Raw genomic sequence first — 19,680 nt, 5'->3', positions numbered from 1 at the left:
ATCAGCTGTTCAGCAGGAAGCCGGGGAGGGCAGAGAAGCAGGCCGCGGCTTCCCGCTCAGGCCGAGGGTGGCGGAGCTGAGCTGGGGCGGGGAGCGATTCCCCTGCATGCCCCCCTCCCTCCGGGTTACCTGCTGCGGCGCGGGCGGCCCTCCTTGCGCGCCCCCCCCCAGCTCACCTCCACCTCCCTGGGCCTGAGCAGGAAGCTGCCGCTTGCTTCTCAGCCTGCCCTGGCTTCCCACGCGAATCAGCTGTTCGTGCGGGAAGCTGGGGGGGGGGGGGAGAGGGTGGAGAAGCAGAGCAGGGCGGTGCGTTCAGGGGAGGAGGTGGAGGCAGAGCGGAGGTAAGGTGGGGCCGGGGTTGGGGCGGGGAGCTGCCGGTGGGTGCTCTGCACCCACCAAATTTTCCCCTTGGGTGCTCCAGGGCTGGAGCACCCGTGGAGTCGGTGCCTAAGGCGCCACTTTGGGCCAGTTAAATTTAGAAGCCCTTTTAGAACCTGTTATGCCTCCCGGAACAACCGGTTCTAAAAGGGCTTCTGAATTTAACAACCAGTTCTAGCGAACCAGCTCCAGCTCACCACTGGTCAGCCCCCAGTAGAAGGGTGCCAAAATTGTCTCTCACCAAATTCCCATGGCTGCCAGGTTAGCTGTGATTTCCTCTAGCATTTGCTGGGATTGCAATTTGGCCCACGCACCCATTGCCATTGTGGCAGGATAAAGCCAGCCATCCCCTGATAAAGAAACCCATATGGTAGGTATGTCTCACCTCTACCTCCCTTCTCCGGTGCTGGACAGCTGTGGCCTGCTTCTTCCCCCCGTCTCCCATCTGGTTCTATATCTCTGTGGTGTTGCATGACCCCTACACTGCAGTGGGCAAGGCATGGTAGGTTGGGTGATGACACGTGTTAGAAATATGAGCGTGAGGACACTGTGTACCAGCACGGCTTAGCTGACAGGGAGCTGAACACGGCGCCTCTAGCCTGCACAGCCGCGCTTGTCCTGCCAGCTGACATAATTCCGAACAGGCGTCATCCCCAGCCAGCGCTCACAGCCGCAGGGCAGCGCTGCAGGGCTACTGCGCAGGGCGGGATAGGGACCAGCAGCAGCCAGCCAGCCACGTGGGCAGGGTCGCGCCACGCCGCGGGTCTGTGCCGGGCCCGGAGCAGCGTGGCACGTGGAGCTGTTGATATATCAGTGCCCATTGGTGGAATTCGGGACGGGGCGGGCGGGGCCGAGACAGCGGTCTGCCCTGCCCGACGCTGGCAGGTGGCTACCCGAGCGGGCGGGCATTGCCCTTTTAAGGATACTCCGCTCCTCCCTGTTGCCCCTTTAAGAGCCGCCCGTCGCCTCTCCTCCCCTTCCCGCGCGTGTTCCGCGCTGCGAAGCGGCCACCGGCACCGCTGCCAGGAGACACGGAGCGCGCGGGCCCCGCGGGCAGCGCAAAGCGCGGGGCTCTCGGCGGAGACGGGCCCCGCATCCCGGCGGGCGGCGGCAGCAGCAGCAGCAGCAGCCGCGGGGCCGGCAGCCCCTCTCCCGCGCCGGGGCCCCCGGCATGTCCTGAGCGGGGCCGGCTCGGCGCGGAGCCCCCACCACGGAGGGGGCGGTGGAGCAGCGGGCCAAGGGCCGGGCCCCCATGAAGGAGAAGGAGCCGCCGGCGGAGCGGGGCAAGCCCGCCACCTACACCGGGGACAAGAAGGCGCGGATGGCGGCCAAGACCAACAAGAAGTGGGTGCGCCTGGCCACGGTGCTGGCCTACGTGCTCTCCGTCTCGCTGGCCGCCATCGTGCTCGCCGTCTACTACAGCCTCATCTGGCAGCCGGTGCGCCAGCCGCGCCCGCCGACAGGGCCCAGCGCCGCAGCCGCCGGCCGGACGACGCCAGGGCCCCCCACGGAGCCGCACCGGGGAGCCGGCCCCACGGAGCCGCCTGCGCGGCCGGGTTCCGGCCAAGGGGCGGGCGGGACTGAGCGCGCTGCCACTTCGCCACCGCCGCGGGCCGAGCCCGGCCCAGCCCCCGACCCCACCGTGCTGCAGCGAGTGCACCGGAGCCACTGATCGCGGGGAAGCGGGGGCCGAGCCCGGACAGGGCGCAGCCCAGAGACCCGACCCGGGTAGGGGCACAGCGGCTCCCTCTACCAGCGACCGGCCTCCACCGACCCTGACTCGCTTCGCCTCCGCCTGGGGGCCACGGGACCATCGCCCCTCGCTCCGGGGTCTGCCCCTTGGGGACAGTGGCGCGGACACGCTGCCAGATGCTCTGTCTGGCCTCTTTGCCTGTCCATCGATTTGCGCAGGACTGGGGCAGGGCGAATTGTAATTATTAGTTTTTAATACGGTGTAAACGGTACTGGGAAGCCACAGAGAGTGGAGCTCAGGTATGTCAGCCTAGCTGAAATGCACCCAGATGCATTTCGTTTATATCTGTGTATGTATTTGTAGATATATATACACTCAGACGATGACTGTATAGAGGTGAGATATATGCTATGTAAACTACACAAAGAGCACACCCTGACTGGTTTTAAAGGGCTATAGCAGGAAACCAAGCAAGAAAGTTGCAATGATCCTGGCGGCTAAAAGATGCCTAAAGCCATACAGACCCCGTCAGAAGCGTGCATGTGACCCCCCCCCCCCCCCCCCCCCCCCACACACACACTTTACTAAGTTTCTTTTAGTAAAGACAATTCCATGTTATGTTGGATTTCTGGACTGGGGGAGGGAAAGAATGCAGCATATTTTTTTATTTGCTATGCTCATCAAGAGTGATTCCAGAGGACTGTCTTCTTCTTATTAGCACCTCCAGATCTATGGTTTTGGGCCTCCTTGTATGCTTCAGTAGGGCCTGGTTTAGATTAGGGGACAAGGTGCTTTTTTCATTCCAGCTAGGATATTTCCGTTGAAAACCCTATTTAATATAAATGTAGTCACAAGTGAATATGTAGAAATCTACTTTTGATCTGGTAAGAACATTGAATTGGTCAGCAGTGTCTGCATTTGTGTTAAATAGGGGCTTCAATTAAAGTTTCCTAGCTTGATTTTTTTCATAGCACCTTTTCCCTTAATTAGGCATGGCTTAGGGAACTTTAACCAGAGAGGCAAACATGAGTGGTAGGCATGGAAAGATAACACTTACACCAATAGAATCTTAGCTAGTATCTTAGTCTTTCCTTCAAGAGAATTCTGTGGCTTAATTTTCCCCATCACCAGGGTAAGCTTTTCTCTTTGACTCTCTGTTGATGCTCTGTTCTTCTGTGTATGCCACTCTGTTATCTGTGAAATGATACTGGTGTCCAAATTTTTCACCACTTATAGGATCAACTGGGAGCAGAATATGAATTTAGAGGCTGTGTTCCATTGTTTTGGGAAAATAGCATTGTTTACTAATGAACAAACTTATTTAAAACATGTGAAAGGTAAATTGACTTGTTTACTATATTAAAATATTTTTTGCATATGAAAGTCTCTCTCCAATATGGCATTTTGGTTTTTTTGGGGGGAACATAAGTGAAAACTACATATGTGCTGCTTTGCTGGGTGGGGATAGTGAAATCTCCACTGTTTTGGGTGCTTAACTCCCTGTATGCAGTTATGAGTGATGAGTTTCCATTTGAGAGCTTGCTACATAAGGCAGCTGAAATGCTGTGTCAGTAGAAGCCCCAGGGCCTGTTCTCTGGCCAACTTGAAACTAACCAAGTTTATAGGCCAGTAATTGCGGTTTAGCCTCATCTCATGGCCAAGGTAGTGTCAAACAGCAAAACTTTCAAAGTTGATTGATATAATCTGACAAGTAACCTGTGATGGACAAGGCATGTTGAGTAGACTTTGGACCTCTCTTGGCATATCGGTAACTCCGTGGGGCCATTTTGAGAAACTATAAAATGCCAGGTTTAGCAAATTAGCAAAAAGAACTTGATCTTAATGATTACTAGTCTATTATTAACAAGTTGCAAATTTAAATCTGATTGCTTATGAGCCTTCGAAACGCATACGAGCAAGTGTATAACGTTTTGTAGTGTTCTGAACTGTCACCTTGCAAACAAAAGAACTTGGCAAAACCATTTAAATGTTAGGCTAATTCCACCATGTAAGCTATATCTGTATTCAAAAGACCTGTATATTTGGGGGGGGGAGGGGAAGGGGAACAAAAATACATTGAGATTTCTGCCTAACTTTTAATCTTGCCAAACTTTTTGGGAACACGAGTGAAGATGAGGCATAGAGGAAAGGGACTTTGACTTTCTTTGTGGTCCATGTGGGCTTGGTGAATATGGGTGGGAAAGGACATTGTGTTTAACTTACCTCTGTGGACTGGGAGGAGGTCGGAATGCTTGTGGCTTGAATGGTACTTGACAGAAGAGGGAGAGTATAGTAGTTTTTGGTGGGGAGGAGACCAGGCACAGAGGTCAAACTTGCCTATGTTGGTAAGCATCTAAAAAAGAACTCTGTAATTATCTGCAGAGCAATGCTATCACAATATGCCTGACCCTGTGAATAGGTCATTAAACAAGCAAAGAACAATTATTTCTAGTTTTTTATATGGGCTGTGGGGATGGGGAGATGGGGTAGCAGAGGGTCTGGCAGCAGCACTTTCACTTGTAGCCAAGACAAACAGTTCTGAGGTGTGGCTTCTAGTTCAGATTGCATTGGTTCTACAGTTTGGCTGTTTTCATTTGCTGAACCACTTGACCCATACCTGGACATAAAGTTTGTGTTCTCCATTTCCTGCAGGCAAACCCAGAGATGTAAGCTCCAAATCCTGGGGAGGGAGATGCTTGTAATTCTTCCCAGTTATAGTTTTCATTAACCAGGGGCCTCTGTTACAGATTACAGCTCTGCATGGGGTTGGAGAAGGATGATTATTTGAAATGCTGCCTGTGTACTGGTTTGATCTGGGATTTGCCTTCAGTATTCTAAGGGAGATGGGTGTGGAAGAGAAAAAACACTCATTCCATGGTGCCAGTAGAGTTTAGACTGTTCCTGGGATTTGGCACTAAAAGCAGGCCAATAGGGCAAGTTTGGTGTAAGGGAATTTGCTTTTTAATTAAAAACCAACCCCCTCCCCCAAAAAACAAAAACAAAATAACCCTTCAGAGACAAAAAACAAGGACTAGATGCAAAAAGAAAAGGAGTACTTGTGGCACCTTAGAGACTAACCAGTTTATTTGAGCATAAGCTTTCGTGAGCTACAGCTCACTTCATTGGATGCATACTGTGGAAACTGCAGAAGACATTATATACACAGAGACCATGAAACAATACCTCCCCCCACCCCACTCTCCTGCTGGTAATAGCTCATCCAAACTGACCACTCTCCTTACAATGTGTATGATAATCAAGGTGGGCCATTTCCAGCATAAAGGACTAGATGGAAATCTACATAGATCAGAACTTCACTAATAGGAAGTGTCTGGCTGCTGCTCTGATCAGAAATTGCGGGGGCAGTCTCAAGTGAAACAAGGAATATATTTTGGAGATACATACACTTAGTATTTTCCTCTTTAAAAACCATTGCTCTCTGAAGATTAATAAAGTGCTGTTCAGTAAAGCAGACAGCCCATTTAATTCAATTCATTTCCCCTCCTTTGTGGCCACTTTCCAACTTGTCCTGTTACTGTGGAGAGATGCCCTGTACTCAGTGACAACTTAAAGCTCTTCATCTGTTCAGAGGCATTTACAGGAAAGTGTCTAGAGTATAGTACAGTAGTAATTTGCTCTATGAAATCGACCCATTGCTGACAATTCAGCTCCCCTGAACTGGTACTGAATATGGTTGAATTGCTATTGTACTAAATAGGACAAAACCATCTTCAGCGTCCTTGCATGAAGCGTGAATGAAATTTGTTCTTGTACAAAGAGTTTGTTCAGTGATGTCCTGCTTGCTGGTGGAATAAGACTGAGGCAAAGCAGAGACATTTATCTCTGAAGCTGTTACAAATGGTTATTAGAGCATTCCATTAACTTTACTGCTATGCTACCAAATGTACAAAGAGAAAATGTGCAATTTAAAGCTTCCAAAGCAGCTTCTCAGTTTCAGCCTTGTCATAGATGATTTCCAAGACGCTGGTCATGATTGTCAGAGCAATTTTAGTAGCTTTAATACATTCATTTGCCTTTTTAAAAAGCTTTATAGATGTTTGAAAAACCTTCAGACAGGAGCAAGGAATCCGGATACCAGATTTAGAAGTTATCAGGAGGTACCCGGGATGCAATGGTTTCTTCATCTGGGAATGCAATGCAGGAATGAGGAAGTTCATAAGTCTGTTTGTCCTCTTACTGCTTTTGGTCTCTTGAGAGTTAAGAAATAAGACATTTTTCTGACTAGGTACCCTTAAGAATACTTAATTACTGAAATGACTAGTCAGAATTGGTTTCCATGTGCAAGCTAACATTTTCATCCAGAATTTTATGGATTTCTTAGGAAATGGGCTTACTGCACAAGGTGTAATAGCTGGATTGCTAATATATTGGGTCATGAAGGTCTGGATTTACAGCTGTGCTGTGCTGTCTTTGGGCTGAAGCTGAGTCATCTGTGTCTAGAATCTCCTATTTTAATTCCTTAACTACATAGCATGTGCACTAGCTTGTTCAATTTGACAGGTTTTTTTTTTTTAAATCCATGCTACATTGTGAAATGATCTGCACAGCACTGACTCTGGCCCGTTATAATGCATTTCAACCTTTCCCATGCCACTATAAAGGGGAAAAAAAAATTAGTTGCGCAAATTAGAAAAGAACCATGTTGGTTAAAAGAACACTAGCAGGTCAGATTCGGCCTCAGACTTGTTTACATCTGAGGGGGAAAATATTACAAATCCTAAATTCCTGAGAACTTGTTCCTTGAAAAATTTTTTTAGAAATTCCAGTGGAATCAGTTTCTTTAGACAGCCATTTCTGTGCACTATTCCCAGCCCAAACACTGAAGTGGTATTCTAGTAAAGGTTAAGGCCAGCTTTCTGTTTAAATTCTAATGAATGCGAACTCAAGAGTGGAAGTAAATAGTCTTATCTTCATTGCCCAAACTGAATTTCAGAGACTAAACATTTCAGCCATTCTGCTAAGTTAAATCTTAAAATGCTTTGTTTAATAATCAAATGTGGTGTAGCTAACACTATAATCTTCCAAATAGCCTTTTACCTTACAGTGTTCCTTTTAAAAAATGTGGTTATAAGAATGGGACTGCTGTTATCTCCTGACAAATCCTGTTGTGACTTTTAATTTACTGTGTGTTGGTTACTGACACATTCAACATGGTAGTGTGAAAAACAGCTCAGGGGAGGAAACTAAACTTTCTGTGTCCAAAGTTACAGCGTGTTCTTACCATACATTGGCTTGCTTTTTTGATCTCAAATTAGGAGATGCTTAGATAATCCCACAGTGTCTCAGTCTTCCCCCAGTTGAGAACAAGATGACTGCAGTGGTGGTGTCATGTCCAGTGTGCAGAAGAAGGTATGCTTAGTCAGAAGGTAGACAGAGCTGAGGTTGAAGAAAATAGAGCATGAGGTCAGCTATGAATGAGGTTGAAAGATGCAATTTTGAGGCATTTAAAAAGCCTAAATCCATCCATATTGACACTTGCTGCAGGAAGAAGACTTGCAAGGAACCATTCAAGATGAAAGTCCATTCTGTGCACTACCACAGCTACAGCATAGCCATCTGACTTTGCTGATGCTGTTGGTTACTGACGGTCCTGCAATACTAATACAGCTATAGGGATTAAAGCTTTATTTTAGTCCTCCTCTTGTTTTAAGAACCTGTCAACTTCGTTCTGATCAAAAGAATGTTTTATTGTTGTATGGAACAGAGAACAGATTTTTTTTATTATATCAAGTCTAGCTTGGTGCTGAAAGATGTATTTATAAACAGTAAATTTGATATGGTGACTGCTAGGGAGAATAAACAAATATCAAGTTGCCTCTAAATTGCTCTTCTAGACCATATTAACACTTTTTTTTCTTTTCAGGGACAACATCAGGCCATGTTGCTTTAGCCCCTAATTCTGAATGTATTGTGTTTTGTGGACTAGAGCCTTGATCCTTTTCTGTTGAGAAAATTCTGAAAGAGCAGTCACTTATTACTACTCTCATGGTTCTCTTCCAGGGAAAGAAATGGAGCCACCAGGACACAACTCTGTCAATGCCTGACATAGCCTACAGCCTGGTCAGCTGTATGAAAAGCAGCTGGCAAAACTAAAATAATCAATATGGTCACTAGGTGAAATTCACAGGCAAATACAAGCCTTCACTGCAGAGGTGGAGGGAGTTCCACATCAGAATATCCCATAACCTGGTGGCTAGAGCACTCACCTGAGAGGTGGCAGACCCTAGTTCAAATCCGTTCTTCCCCTCAGGTGGAGCGGGGACACTCAAATGGGGTGTCTCCCACATTGCTGGGGGTAGCCTAAGCAGTGGGCTAAAAGTTACGAGCTGTGGTGGTTGCTGCGCCTCACTTATAGGGGCCAGATTTAGTGGGTAAAGTTTGGACACGCTTAGTGGATTGGGTCCTGCAGGTGAGTTAGGCACATACTGCAGTTGGGGGCAGCAGAGTGGAGGTCAGGGTTGTGAATCCCAGTAGGGCCTGATTCTGGGATTTAGGTGCCAAAAGTGTCAGGCACCTGAATCCTCTTGTGAATCTAACCTCACCTGCTTGTTACAGTAACCTGGTGTAACAGCTGTAGAAATCCCTATTTGAAGTCGATGATGGGTTTGTATGCAGCAACTGCGTGAGGGGAGTTCTCTCCATAGGTGAATTGTTTAAACCATCATTGTTGTGCAGAGTCTGTTAAAGAAGACTATTGGCAGTTTTTTAAACAGTACAGTATTTCCATACTCAACACTAGCTCCGTGCCTGCGATTAGCTGTACGTAGGTCCCCTACTGTATAACTAAATAAAACACTGTTAGTGCTTACATTTTGTACTTTAAATATAAAAATGTTTTTCACTGAAAGGCATTTTAGGTTCAGGCTCATAAACCACTTGCAGGCAACTTGTCCAGGGCAGAGAACTGGTGTGGAAAATCAGTAATGCTCCTTTTTACTATGAAATAACTTCTCCTTTTAAATAATACTCAGCATGTGTCTGGGGCATTGTTCTCACTAATCTGTGCAGTATCCCTCTGAAATTGGGTATTAACGTAGTCATAGCTGGGGCTACTGAGCTTGAGCTGCTGTCTAGCATTCTCATTTGCTTCCCCTGAACTTACAGACCCACAGGGGTTTATAGAATGACCGCCTGACCATTCCAGGTGAGCTGTGTAGGGGGGTGTCTTTCTCTGTGGGCTGTTTCACCATTGCCACCCCTAGTTTTCTTTGTCAGCAGATCTCGGAGGCAAGACTTCAGTACGTCAAAGCCTGAGAGATCGTTTTCAGTACTGGTTTTAACTGCAGTGCTTAGCTCACCAGGCTGGTGCTGAATCTTTCAAACTGTGGAAGTAACTATCCATAAACAAGCTGTTCTCTTGGTAGCAAGACTGTACTCCATCTGAAAGGGTCCCTGCTGTTTTCCCTCTAACTGGAAGTCCCAAAGTACACTGTGAAAGAATCACAGGGCTGTCAGCCAGTGTTGAGAGAAAACAAATACCTCTGTAAGCAGATGACTTAGAACAGTGGTTCCCGAACTTTAACAGACCCTGAACCCCTTTCACTAAATTATCAAATCTCATGAACCACCTCCTAAAAACGAATATTTCTAGGGATTTAAGTTTAAATTTCCTCCGCACTCTGTCGGGCTCCTGCTGCTGGACTCCGTTGACTGCCCTGGTCAACTGAGCTCCGGCTGCAGGTCCTGCTGACTGCCAGGGCTCGGGCTGCCAGCCCCACTCTCCCTGGGGCTTGAGCTGCTAGCCCTGCGCGGAGCGCTGGGATTCAGGTGGCTGGCTCCCCCGCTCACGGGGGCAGGGCTCGGGCTGCCAGCCGCAACTGCCCTGCCCCGCTCTCCCTGGGGCTCGGGCTGTCTGCCTTGCAACCGGGTCCCACCTGCTGCCTCCAATGCCCAGGGTCCCGTGGCTGCCATTAGTGAAATTTTTCTGGTGAACCCCCTGTAACATTCTGCGAACTCCCAGGGGTTTGCAAACCCCAGTTTGGGAACCACTGCCTTAGAGTGACTGACTGCTCTTCGCTGGCTTCTATAATATTTGTGTTACTATTCTTGCAAGCAGAAATGAATGGCCTTTGTCATCAGCATGAAGAGATCCAACCTCGGTTTACTAAGTAGGTATTAGGCTATGTAATCCCTGCAAACTTCCCATGAGCTCGGTTAGCCAAGTCAGAGCACAGAGGAGTGTGGTGGCTCATATATTTCCTTAAAATAATATGTAAGTTTTTTGTTTTTAAATAGTCTTGACTTGCAAGGCCAGGTACAGGATAGAACTTGTGGACATGGGCCAAATTCTTAATAGTGTTTCACAGTGAGGTTGATGAGTCTGTTAAATGAGCTGGTGTTAACATTCCTACCAAGAGTAGGATGGACTTGGGAAGACTAATGTGGAGGGCAAGAAATAAAATTCCTATCCAACTCCGCTGCTGCTCTTGGTAGAGAAGCCAAAGGTTACGACTCCCTTTCAAAGACCTTTCCAGCCATCCTCAAGAGAGAGAAATGGTAACAAATTGGAACTTTGTCTTTTCCTCCTTACAACTTTTATTTAACAAAAATAATCCTTACACTTCAATTTTTCAATCACCTCCACCTTCCCCTATATATATAACCCTTGTACAGAAGAAATAAATAGTCATGATTCTCCAACAATTGGAACAAACTGGTTTTAGACAGAATGAACATCCTGTACTTAATTAAGGAAACTTAATGTTAATAGCATGGACCATCGGACAGTACGTTCCATGAAGCCCATTATCATGTTCCTCCGTATGCACTACTTATTACATGCTAAATTATGTGAGCTTGGGGGAAAGAAAGGAAGAGGGTGAATTAAACAGCAGTTTTTCCTGATGCTGAATTTAGCCTAGCACAAGATGCTAAGTGTACCACAATTGAAAGTGAACTCCTCTCTTTAGCTGTAGAAGTGGGGTCAGGAAGCAGTGAAACTTTTGCATACTACCCCACCCATGGTGCCTTAATTCTGACTTGGAGAAACAAGCTCCAGGAAGAAGGGAATATTTTGGTTGTGAACCTTCTGGGAACTGGACTGAGATTACCATCTCCTTTTTACATAGGCTACCAAGCTATATACTGCTAATTATTTTAAAATTCTAATCTGGTTCAAAGTGAGGTCAGGGTGCTAGATATAAATGAGTTTATAACCAATTACTGGTCCCCTGATCCAGCTGCTCCTCCAACCCAGTATCTCATGGGATGTGGAAATTCACCCTTTAATGAGCTAGAAGAACTTCCAGGAATTGAAGCAGTTTTATAACCCACTTTATCTGTAACTTTAGCTCTAAACTGCAGGAAAATTGTTTCTAATAAAACATGATTATAGCATGCGATCTTCTGCTCCTTCTCTTGCTAACAGCCTCAGGATGGGTCAGTGAACTATCACAAATTTGGCACACAGAAGAGATTGCCTAACTCTGTCTTCTTGAGTGAAAGCCAGCTGAATGCATTGGCTCTGAATTTCGGGGAAAACCAGAACATCTCTCTGTGAAAATATTAGTTTATTAAAACAGCATTCCAGTGCACTCATGCCAATCTCATCAGTAAAGCAGTCTGTCATTTGGGTTAGCAACACTTCTTGCGGGGAAACCAAATAAATCTCCATGCACACATCCACACACACATTCACATCTCCCTTCAATGGAAAGGATGAAACTGCTTCACATCTCAGGGCCAGGTTTGAAAATGAGGACAGTCCCCCTTCTCTGTAAGTCATCAGCCTGAAAGTATGTAATGTAATCTCTCAAGCCCACTTCCCATCTTTTCTTTAATTGGATGACATTTTTGAGCCAGGCCCTTAATGTAAATTAGAATGTTTCTGTTGAAATCAATGAAGCTATTCTGATTTACCCTAGTAGAGGATTAGTCAACTTCTTATGAAAGGTGTCTTGTCTTAAGGCTAAAACAAAAGAACCTAATGTGGCAGATTCCTGGAAAGTCACTACTGTATCTTCTTATGCAAGCAGAAGGCTTTGGAAGGTTAAGAGAACAGAGGGCGTTGTTCGGAAAGTGAAAGGATCTCAGAGGAAACCTGGATGTTCAACCCTAACTAGCCCAGAAGTCTTTACACAAATGTCCTCACATGTGCTAGCAAATTCTTGGTGGGTTAGGTAGACAAGGAGGATTACCGTGTTTGAATGCCCCTCCTAACCCTGCCTGGTGCATGTGATTTTAGGTGCCATTAGCTCACTTGACCAAGTAGGTACCAGTTGCTACTGGGTCTTAAGAAGCAGACCTGGCACTTTGCCAGCATCCCTTCAAATGGCACTCATATCCATTCAATCCAGTATCTTACTCAGGAAAGCCTAATCTCCACAGAGTTAACGTGCTGCCTGCCACTTGTGCCTGCTAAATCCAAAAGGAGGAAATGGTGACCTCCTTAATAACACAGTGGCACCAATGAGTCATTCTGAGCCTTTCAAAATTATCCATGAACCACAGTGTAACTCCTTAACACTCTACCTCCTCAATGCCCCATTGTCTACCAGATGACAGTATGACAGTATGTTCTTGCATCCTTGCCAACTCTTCAGCCATTTTGAGGCTCTAGTATAATCCACCTTACCCAACACCCTTCAATTTCTCAGCCACCTACAAAACTACACTTGAACACCACCCCATAAAACCTATCTCTTCCATCACCCTTTCTCATGAGGAGACAGGAACCCCCTCCCTACTACCTTCTAATCTGGCAGTTGCCCATATTAACTACAAAGCTACAAGATAAGCACTCCCCATAAACCCTTAAACACTTCTATCATGCTTTCCTGGAGGGTGCAGTATCATGTCAGTCCTTAAGCAGAAGGGGGGCGCTGAAAACCAAACCTCAGTTTTAAATAGAATTGGTTATTAAATAAAATAAAGTGCATACAGTATATAAGTCATGGCTTGCCACACACTCACAATGTAAGAAAAACAAATACAAAATAAAAGTGACAGTGTTTCATCTTCTCTTCCCTCTGGCAACTTGAGTTGTAGATTTCTCTGTCATTTGGCACAGAGACAGGTACTGAGAGGTGATGCCAAAATTGTGAACAGTCAGTTTCAGGGAGGTGAATGGCTACTGACCAGTGAGATCTAGTTTGTGGTGAATGTTGATACTGGATGATGAAAGGTGAAGGCCTGGTGCCCAAAGTTGATTTCATACAAGCTCTGAGAGTGAGGAGAAGATTGTGCTCAGCTTCCTTTCTCATCAACCACCCCTTAGCACTTTGTCCTGGAAAATCAAAACAAAAAAAGCCAGAATTATCAGCCTGCAGAGAACTGCTGAGCAGCAAATTAAAGTATCTACCTAGTGCTAATGTGATCTTCCTGCATAGATAGGATGTCCACAGGATTCCAGCATAATTAGGCTGGGAAGGATTAGAGTTTATTGGGAAATGTCCGGAAATGTCAATTTCACTGTACATACACAAACCAATGAAAAAATATTTCCATCAATAATAAAAATTTACAAATAGGCAAAGTATGAAAAATGCTGCTTGAGAACTTATTAGAGTCTGATTTAAAGATGTTTGCTTTGTATATTTTGGCATTTGATGTTGACAATTTGTGTTTTAATGGTTATAAAGTTTTAACTTTTTGAATCTGTTTACTATCATTAAATAGTTATTGTCTGACCTCTGCATAATTTCCCACAACTGTGAAAACTGAAATAGAAAAAAATAGAAAAGATGCTTATAAATAAATGTCAAAAAAATTATGTGTCAAAATTATATATATATAAAAATATGTAATCCTGTCAAGCCTAAGCCTCATCTACCTGGAGGCTTAGCTTCTAGATCTAATGGCAGCAGCAGACACCAGGGGGATAAATGTGGTGTAAATATCTAGGTAAAACAAAGAGACTGAATCCTCCTTTTTCCGATAAGAATACTCTACCTTTCTGTCTTGATCAGCAAGAGCTAAATATCTTCACTACAGGGACTATGTCTTTGTATGTACTTGTACAGCACCTAGTACAATGGGGATTGGGGCATCTGGGCACTACTGTAATATAAATAGTAAATAATAATAAAAAATTCAATCCCATGAGGTTCATGTGGTTTGGTGTTGAAGCAACAAGTGTAGATGAGGAGGGGTATATCAGCTATTTTCTTTACTGAACTTAGAATTGTGTTTCCCATGTGCTAGACCCCTTGGCCTGTAGCAGCCTCCAGACCTAGATACATTGATTTTAACAAGGAAAGACAATTTTTCTTTTCCTTCGCTGGCTTCTCCAGTGCCCATCAGAGTTACTGAATTAGCATTTTCAGACATCTGTGTTTAAATCCATGGACCTGCATTTTTCTGACGCAGATTTCAACATCCAATGTGCACAGGAAAGAGTGGGGATGACAGAAGGAGGGATATAAAAGGAGACAGGCATGTGAACTCCCATAAAAGGAGAGAAATAGTAACCTTTGGACAAAAAAAGGAAAGACACTGAGAAGCATTTAAGAACATAGTAATGCACATTGGATAAGAGGCTACACATTAGTGATTTGTAATGATACCTTAGATACTGAAATAAACAGTTACTAAATCTAATCAGAATTTTCAAAACAGTTCTTGCAAACACTTGTCACTGTTCCCGTATCTACATTCAGTGAGTTGTGTTGGTCTCTCTCTCTCTTTCTCACAATGGGGATGTCACTTTAAATGATGCAGCAGTGTGCTTCCCAGCAGGGGCCAGACATAAGGGTGGAAAACTTGGATCCTATTGGAAAGGGTTGGAAATTGGAGATTTTCATAGTTGTGTTTGTGATACTGTAAGTTCTAGCTCTCTCTTTCTTTTGACAATTTTTAGTAATTTAATAGATGATTGTATCCAGTTAGCCAGTTACAAACAAACAAAACCCAGCCATTTTGAAAGCCCCTTGATTTCCAGTGCTTTCAAGTAGGATCTGAATTCTCTCTTCTGTTCTGTAGCATCAGCCTTTCAAAATGGCCACGTTCCTACCATTTGTTAACTATTCTTTTTTACTAAAACACTGACTTTTTAAAAGTTATTTATTCAGCTTTGTAATTCAACATAGTAATTAGTAGAGACATGCAAATCTGCTGTTATCCGCGGATATCCACGGACCATGTTTGCAGATCGGATGCACAGACAAATTTTGTATTTGCGCAGGGCTCTAGTGATTAGGGTGAAATGATGGAGTGATTAAAATCACTCAGTTTCCCCATCTGTAAAATGGGGAACATGTTATTGGCTTCCTTTGTAAAGTGCTTTGAGATATAGGGATAAAAAGCACTACATAAGAGTTGGGCATTATTACATTACAGTGCATCTTATCTTGCTTGCATAACCCAACACCTGGCTGGTAGATGCAGCAGGTCCTGTATTGGCAGAACATGCTCCCGACAGGTTCTCTCTTTGCATGAGCAGAGGCTCAGGAAGGAGATATGGCTGTGAGCTGTCTCTTTCTTTTTTCTAGGGATGCAAGTGTCAGAGGTGCTAAATATGACAAATTTGTGTGCATCAGCCTCAGGTGAGTCTTGGTATTGGATTATATTTGGATTTATGGCTGTGTATAGCACTCATGCACTTCAGATTTTCCAACCCAGTTGAGTTTGGTTTTGTGTTGAGAGTCACTGAGGCTTTTGGTCGTGGGAGACTTTGACAGCCATGCCAATAAGAGATTGACTCAGGACCTCATGGTTGACTACAATAAAAATTCTAATGCTATCATAGGTAGTTTCTGACTAAGCACACAAAGGTACCTGCCTTCTTTTGAACTGGCACTGAAAATAGACAATGTGGTGATATTACCCTTGTCACAGATAGGCCATTACCTCCTTTGGGCTGAGATCAGGGCGTATCCTTTATTTGATCAGGTTAGAGGACTTACTTTATTGACACATCCTTGGCGATAGTTGGACCCACAAGGTTCCTGAATCCCTAGGTGAAAATTCTGTTCTGACAGTGAACCACTCAGCTGATTGGTTTTGTGAAACATCATATAGTAAAACTCAGAAGTAATGTATAAGAAGTGTAAGTTGGATACTCAGATTTCCTCCCTTAGATATACCCATTTTAACAGTAGGTAAAAGTGTCTAAGGTAGTGTAACTTACACACCAAGGAGTCAGAAGACAGTGTAAGTTAATGTATGATAGTGGCTTTTTATACCTTCTGGCTCCTTGGCATCTAAATCACACTTATCCATCAGTAAGTAGATCTAAGGATGCCAAAGAGGGTGTAAGGTGGTCCAGTTTACATATCCTTATCATCTGAATGTAACCCTATGTCTGTCACTAATAATTCAGTAGCTCCTAGATGTTTCTTCTCTATACTCTGCCTTCATAAGTTATCATGATGTATCAAAGAAGCAATAGGGCAGATTTTCAAAAGTGCTGAAGATATGTAGGAGCACAAGTCCCACTGAAAGACCTGTGTTCCTAAATCTCTTAAGCACTTTTGAAAACCTTCTCTTAAATGGCTTGTCTAGCTCTGTATTTGATTGCTGCACTACCTAATTCTGTTGGAGTACTAAATCCTCCTACTCTGCTGTGCAGCACACTGTGCAGAGTATGTTTCTGGAATCTGCAGTACTCCATAATACACTGCATGCGAGTGCAGGTGAATTCAAAACTTGGGTGGCATTATCAGGGCCCAGCCCTGAAGCCAGCATTACAGCAGGCAGGGAGGAGAGCCTCATGCAGGTTGTCTGGAACATGGGTAGATGGCAAGGGCTACAAAGCCCAGGAGAGTTCTGCAATGGGCACTGCTCAAGCCAGTTACTTAGGCACCCCCAATTTATCACACCTCTGAAGGCTGATGGCAGTTGGTCTCCTTTATTTCCTATGGGTCCACAGAAAACCGAAGCCCTCTCTCTGCTAATGTTTCTCTGAATTTATTTAGAAGAAGTGTCAGTTTCTGCATACATTGCTTGAGGCTGTAACTTTTAGCATTGATTTGCATCAGAAAAGTGACCACCTATGTCCTTTTCAATCCTGCAGCATACAGGGCTTTGGCTGCACAGCTCCCGTTTACGTCAATGAGAGCTGCGAGGTCAGAGCCCTGTAGCTGCTTTGGAAACTCACCCCCAGCTGCATTTACTCTAAAAGGCTAAGCTTAATTTTCTCAAGAGAATTGAAGGAAAGTTTCTGTGAGCGTTTTTTGCATCATTTATTTCTCGGGGACTTTTCAGGGGATTCCAGGCCTGCACTTTGGGTAAATATTTATTTCTTGTTCCTTGATGCAGAGGACGAAAGGGCGCTCTGTACAGCCTCTCCCCCTGAGCCGGGGGTATGGTTTGAAGGTGGGGGACATTCTTTGTACTATGCAGGAAATTAAACAGACATTAACAGCTGACATTGTGAGATCCCAGTGGCTAGCCTTGTGCCTGAAGGTGAGTGCTGCATGGAGCTGGTGTTCTGTCAGGATGTACAGATTGTTTATGCTATGGGAAGTTGTATGTTGGTGTTAAAGTTAATGCCACTCCAACAAAGGGTGTGTTAAGGGACAGATGGAAACCCCCTCCAGAGTATCTAGTGTCACTCATACTGCTAATGTCTAAAGGATGGTGGGTGGAATGGGGCCTCCATTCAATGGCCTAGAGTTTTTCCGAAAGAAGTTTATCCTTCAGGGAATCTTCCTTGGAGTTTTAGATCCCCGATGATCTCATTTATGCCAACTCTGCATTCTTCCTCTGGCCTAAGCTCCACACAACAGCCACCATCCTTCTGCTGAATGGGACCAGCTGGGGCTCCTTTCAGAGTCATCCATCAGTGTCATTCCTTTAGCCATGGAAGGGGTCACTGAGAGCTCAAAGGACTAGTTCTGGGTGGGAACCAGATTTTCTATTTTGCTGGGTATTCAGTGAGTTTAACATTTTTTCCATTCCAAAATGGAAAGAAACAGAACATATGAAATTAAATTCTGAAGAAGAGTTCACTTTGTGTCAATTGGAATGTTTCATTTCAATGCAGTCAAAATATTATGTTCTGATTTTGACTTTTAAAAATTTTTATATCAGATTATATTAAAAACATTGAAATGAAAAGTCATTTCGAAGTAGAAAATCAAAATGTTCCATTCTGAAGAGGTTGAACTGTTCTATTTTGACCTGATTGGAATGCTCCATTCCACTTTTTTTCCTAAATGAAATTCTGTCAAAATATATGTTTTACTTTTGATGAATCGGCATTCTGACAGAAAAGATATTCCACTGGAAAATTTCTGACCAAGTCTAAGCAGGACCTTGCCTCTTCAACTTCTGAGCACAATACCTCTGCAGTGTTCCCAGTCAGAGGGGTGAGAGACTGGTAACAAAAAGAATTTGAGTCTGCAGTATAGCAGTTTAGAGAATTATCATTAGTCCACAGGATTACGCCCTACACAGATTGCCCTCTTTAATGAAGATCATACCCCATACAGCCTTCCCTGTTACACTGGTTACCTTCCCACTTCACTCCTCCTCTTCTGCTACATTCTAGGATCCCCCCCACCCCTTGCTCATACCCCCTTTAATATCCTGAGTATTGCAGCACTCAAAACTTCTGACAGTTTTTCTAATAGCACATTCCTTTTCCAGTGTTGCCTTATGCTTATAATCTAGTCCCCCTCAGCGCAGTATTCAAACCCATGTGTGACTCTGGGTGCATTATCAAATGAACCTGACTAAACTCCCTAGTGCCAGCACCTGTGTTTCCTGGGGCTAAACACTGATGTAGAACATAATAGAAGCTTCCTGCTGGGCCATGTTGGAGTCACCGAGACTGTCTGACTGCCTTCCCAAGGAGACAAGTTACTTGTATAATTGCAGCCCATTTAGCCCATTATAGGAATAAAATCTTTAGTGTTAAAAAGTACTCACTCTATTGCTGTTGATATACCAGACGGTGAAAAACACCCCATCTCCCTGTGATAAAGGGATAATCTTGTAATTGTGTTGGCCTGATGTAGGATCAATAAAATTATGTATTGATCTCAGCAAGTCAATGTAAACATAAACTGTTCAAAACTATTCACAAGGCACCAGCCTTCAGCCCATGGAAGGCGTTAGGGCTGCTAATTCTTCAAATAGTAAGAGGAAGCAAATAATCAAGGCAGTTTTGGCATCAGGATTTATGGTCTACAAACTGGAGAAATAACTGGATGTCACGGGATATATAGACCACAGCCACTCAGGGGTTGACAGTTAGCTTAGCTATCTCCTCAGCTGCTGCTAATTGCTGGCTCAGTAACAACTGGGGCATTAGAAGTCTGCAGATGAGTGGAGGGGGCAGCTGCCCCAGAGACTACCATGAGGAGAGTCTTTCAATAGCAGACTGGTAGGAAGCCTCCAAGGACTTCCAGAGAAAGAGATTCAGTGAGGGTGAGTCTAGGAAAAGGGCTGCTAGAGAGGCAAGGGAGAAGTTGTAGGGAAGCAGCCAGGGATTGGGACAAACCAGTTCCAGCTGCTTCACACCGGGTCCCTGGGCTGGAACCCAGAAGAGTTGGTGGGCGGGCCTGGGCTTGTTGCCTTTTTGCTAGGGTCATAGGAATCCTGGTCTAATGGACCCTCTATTGCCCTGGAAAGAGAGAGGCTCTTAACAACCTGGCTGGAGTCCTAAGAAGCAACAGCAGCTATCTCACACAGAGACAAAGGACTGT

At 44.8% G+C, this 19,680-nt stretch overlaps 2 protein-coding genes across 5 annotated transcripts in view; one reads left to right on the top strand and one right to left on the bottom strand.

Annotated features, from left to right (window-relative positions):
* Positions 1 to 1,181: 1,181 nt before the first annotated feature.
* On the top strand, positions 1,182 to 3,454 carry INAFM2 (InaF motif containing 2). Its single transcript, XM_073348792.1, has one exon. The coding sequence runs from the start codon at positions 1,631 to 1,633 to the stop codon at positions 2,048 to 2,050; it is 420 nt and encodes a 139-aa protein (XP_073204893.1). The 5' UTR covers positions 1,182 to 1,630; the 3' UTR covers positions 2,051 to 3,454.
* Positions 3,455 to 12,930: 9,476 nt separating this feature from the next.
* CCDC9B (coiled-coil domain containing 9B) overlaps positions 12,931 to 19,680 on the bottom strand; it is a 110,920-nt gene continuing 104,170 nt past the window's right edge. For all 4 annotated transcript variants that reach the window (XM_073348789.1, XM_073348788.1, XM_073348790.1 and 1 more), the window contains one exon: positions 12,931 to 13,316. The gene's annotated coding sequence lies outside the window, so the exon portion shown is untranslated. The remainder of the gene's footprint in view (positions 13,317 to 19,680) is intronic.

Source organism: Lepidochelys kempii, chromosome 6 (genome assembly GCF_965140265.1).
Source record: "Lepidochelys kempii isolate rLepKem1 chromosome 6, rLepKem1.hap2, whole genome shotgun sequence".
In the NCBI taxonomy this organism is placed as follows: domain Eukaryota; kingdom Metazoa; phylum Chordata; order Testudines; family Cheloniidae; genus Lepidochelys; species Lepidochelys kempii.
Note: the sequence above shows the minus strand (reverse complement) of the source record. Positions and strands in the feature narration are given on the sequence as shown.

What these genes read in the sequence shown, in the direction of transcription:
- INAFM2 (XM_073348792.1), top strand. Translation starts at nt 1,631, where the DNA reads ATGAAGGAGAAGGAGCCGCCGGCGGAGCGGGGCAAGCCCGCCACCTAC.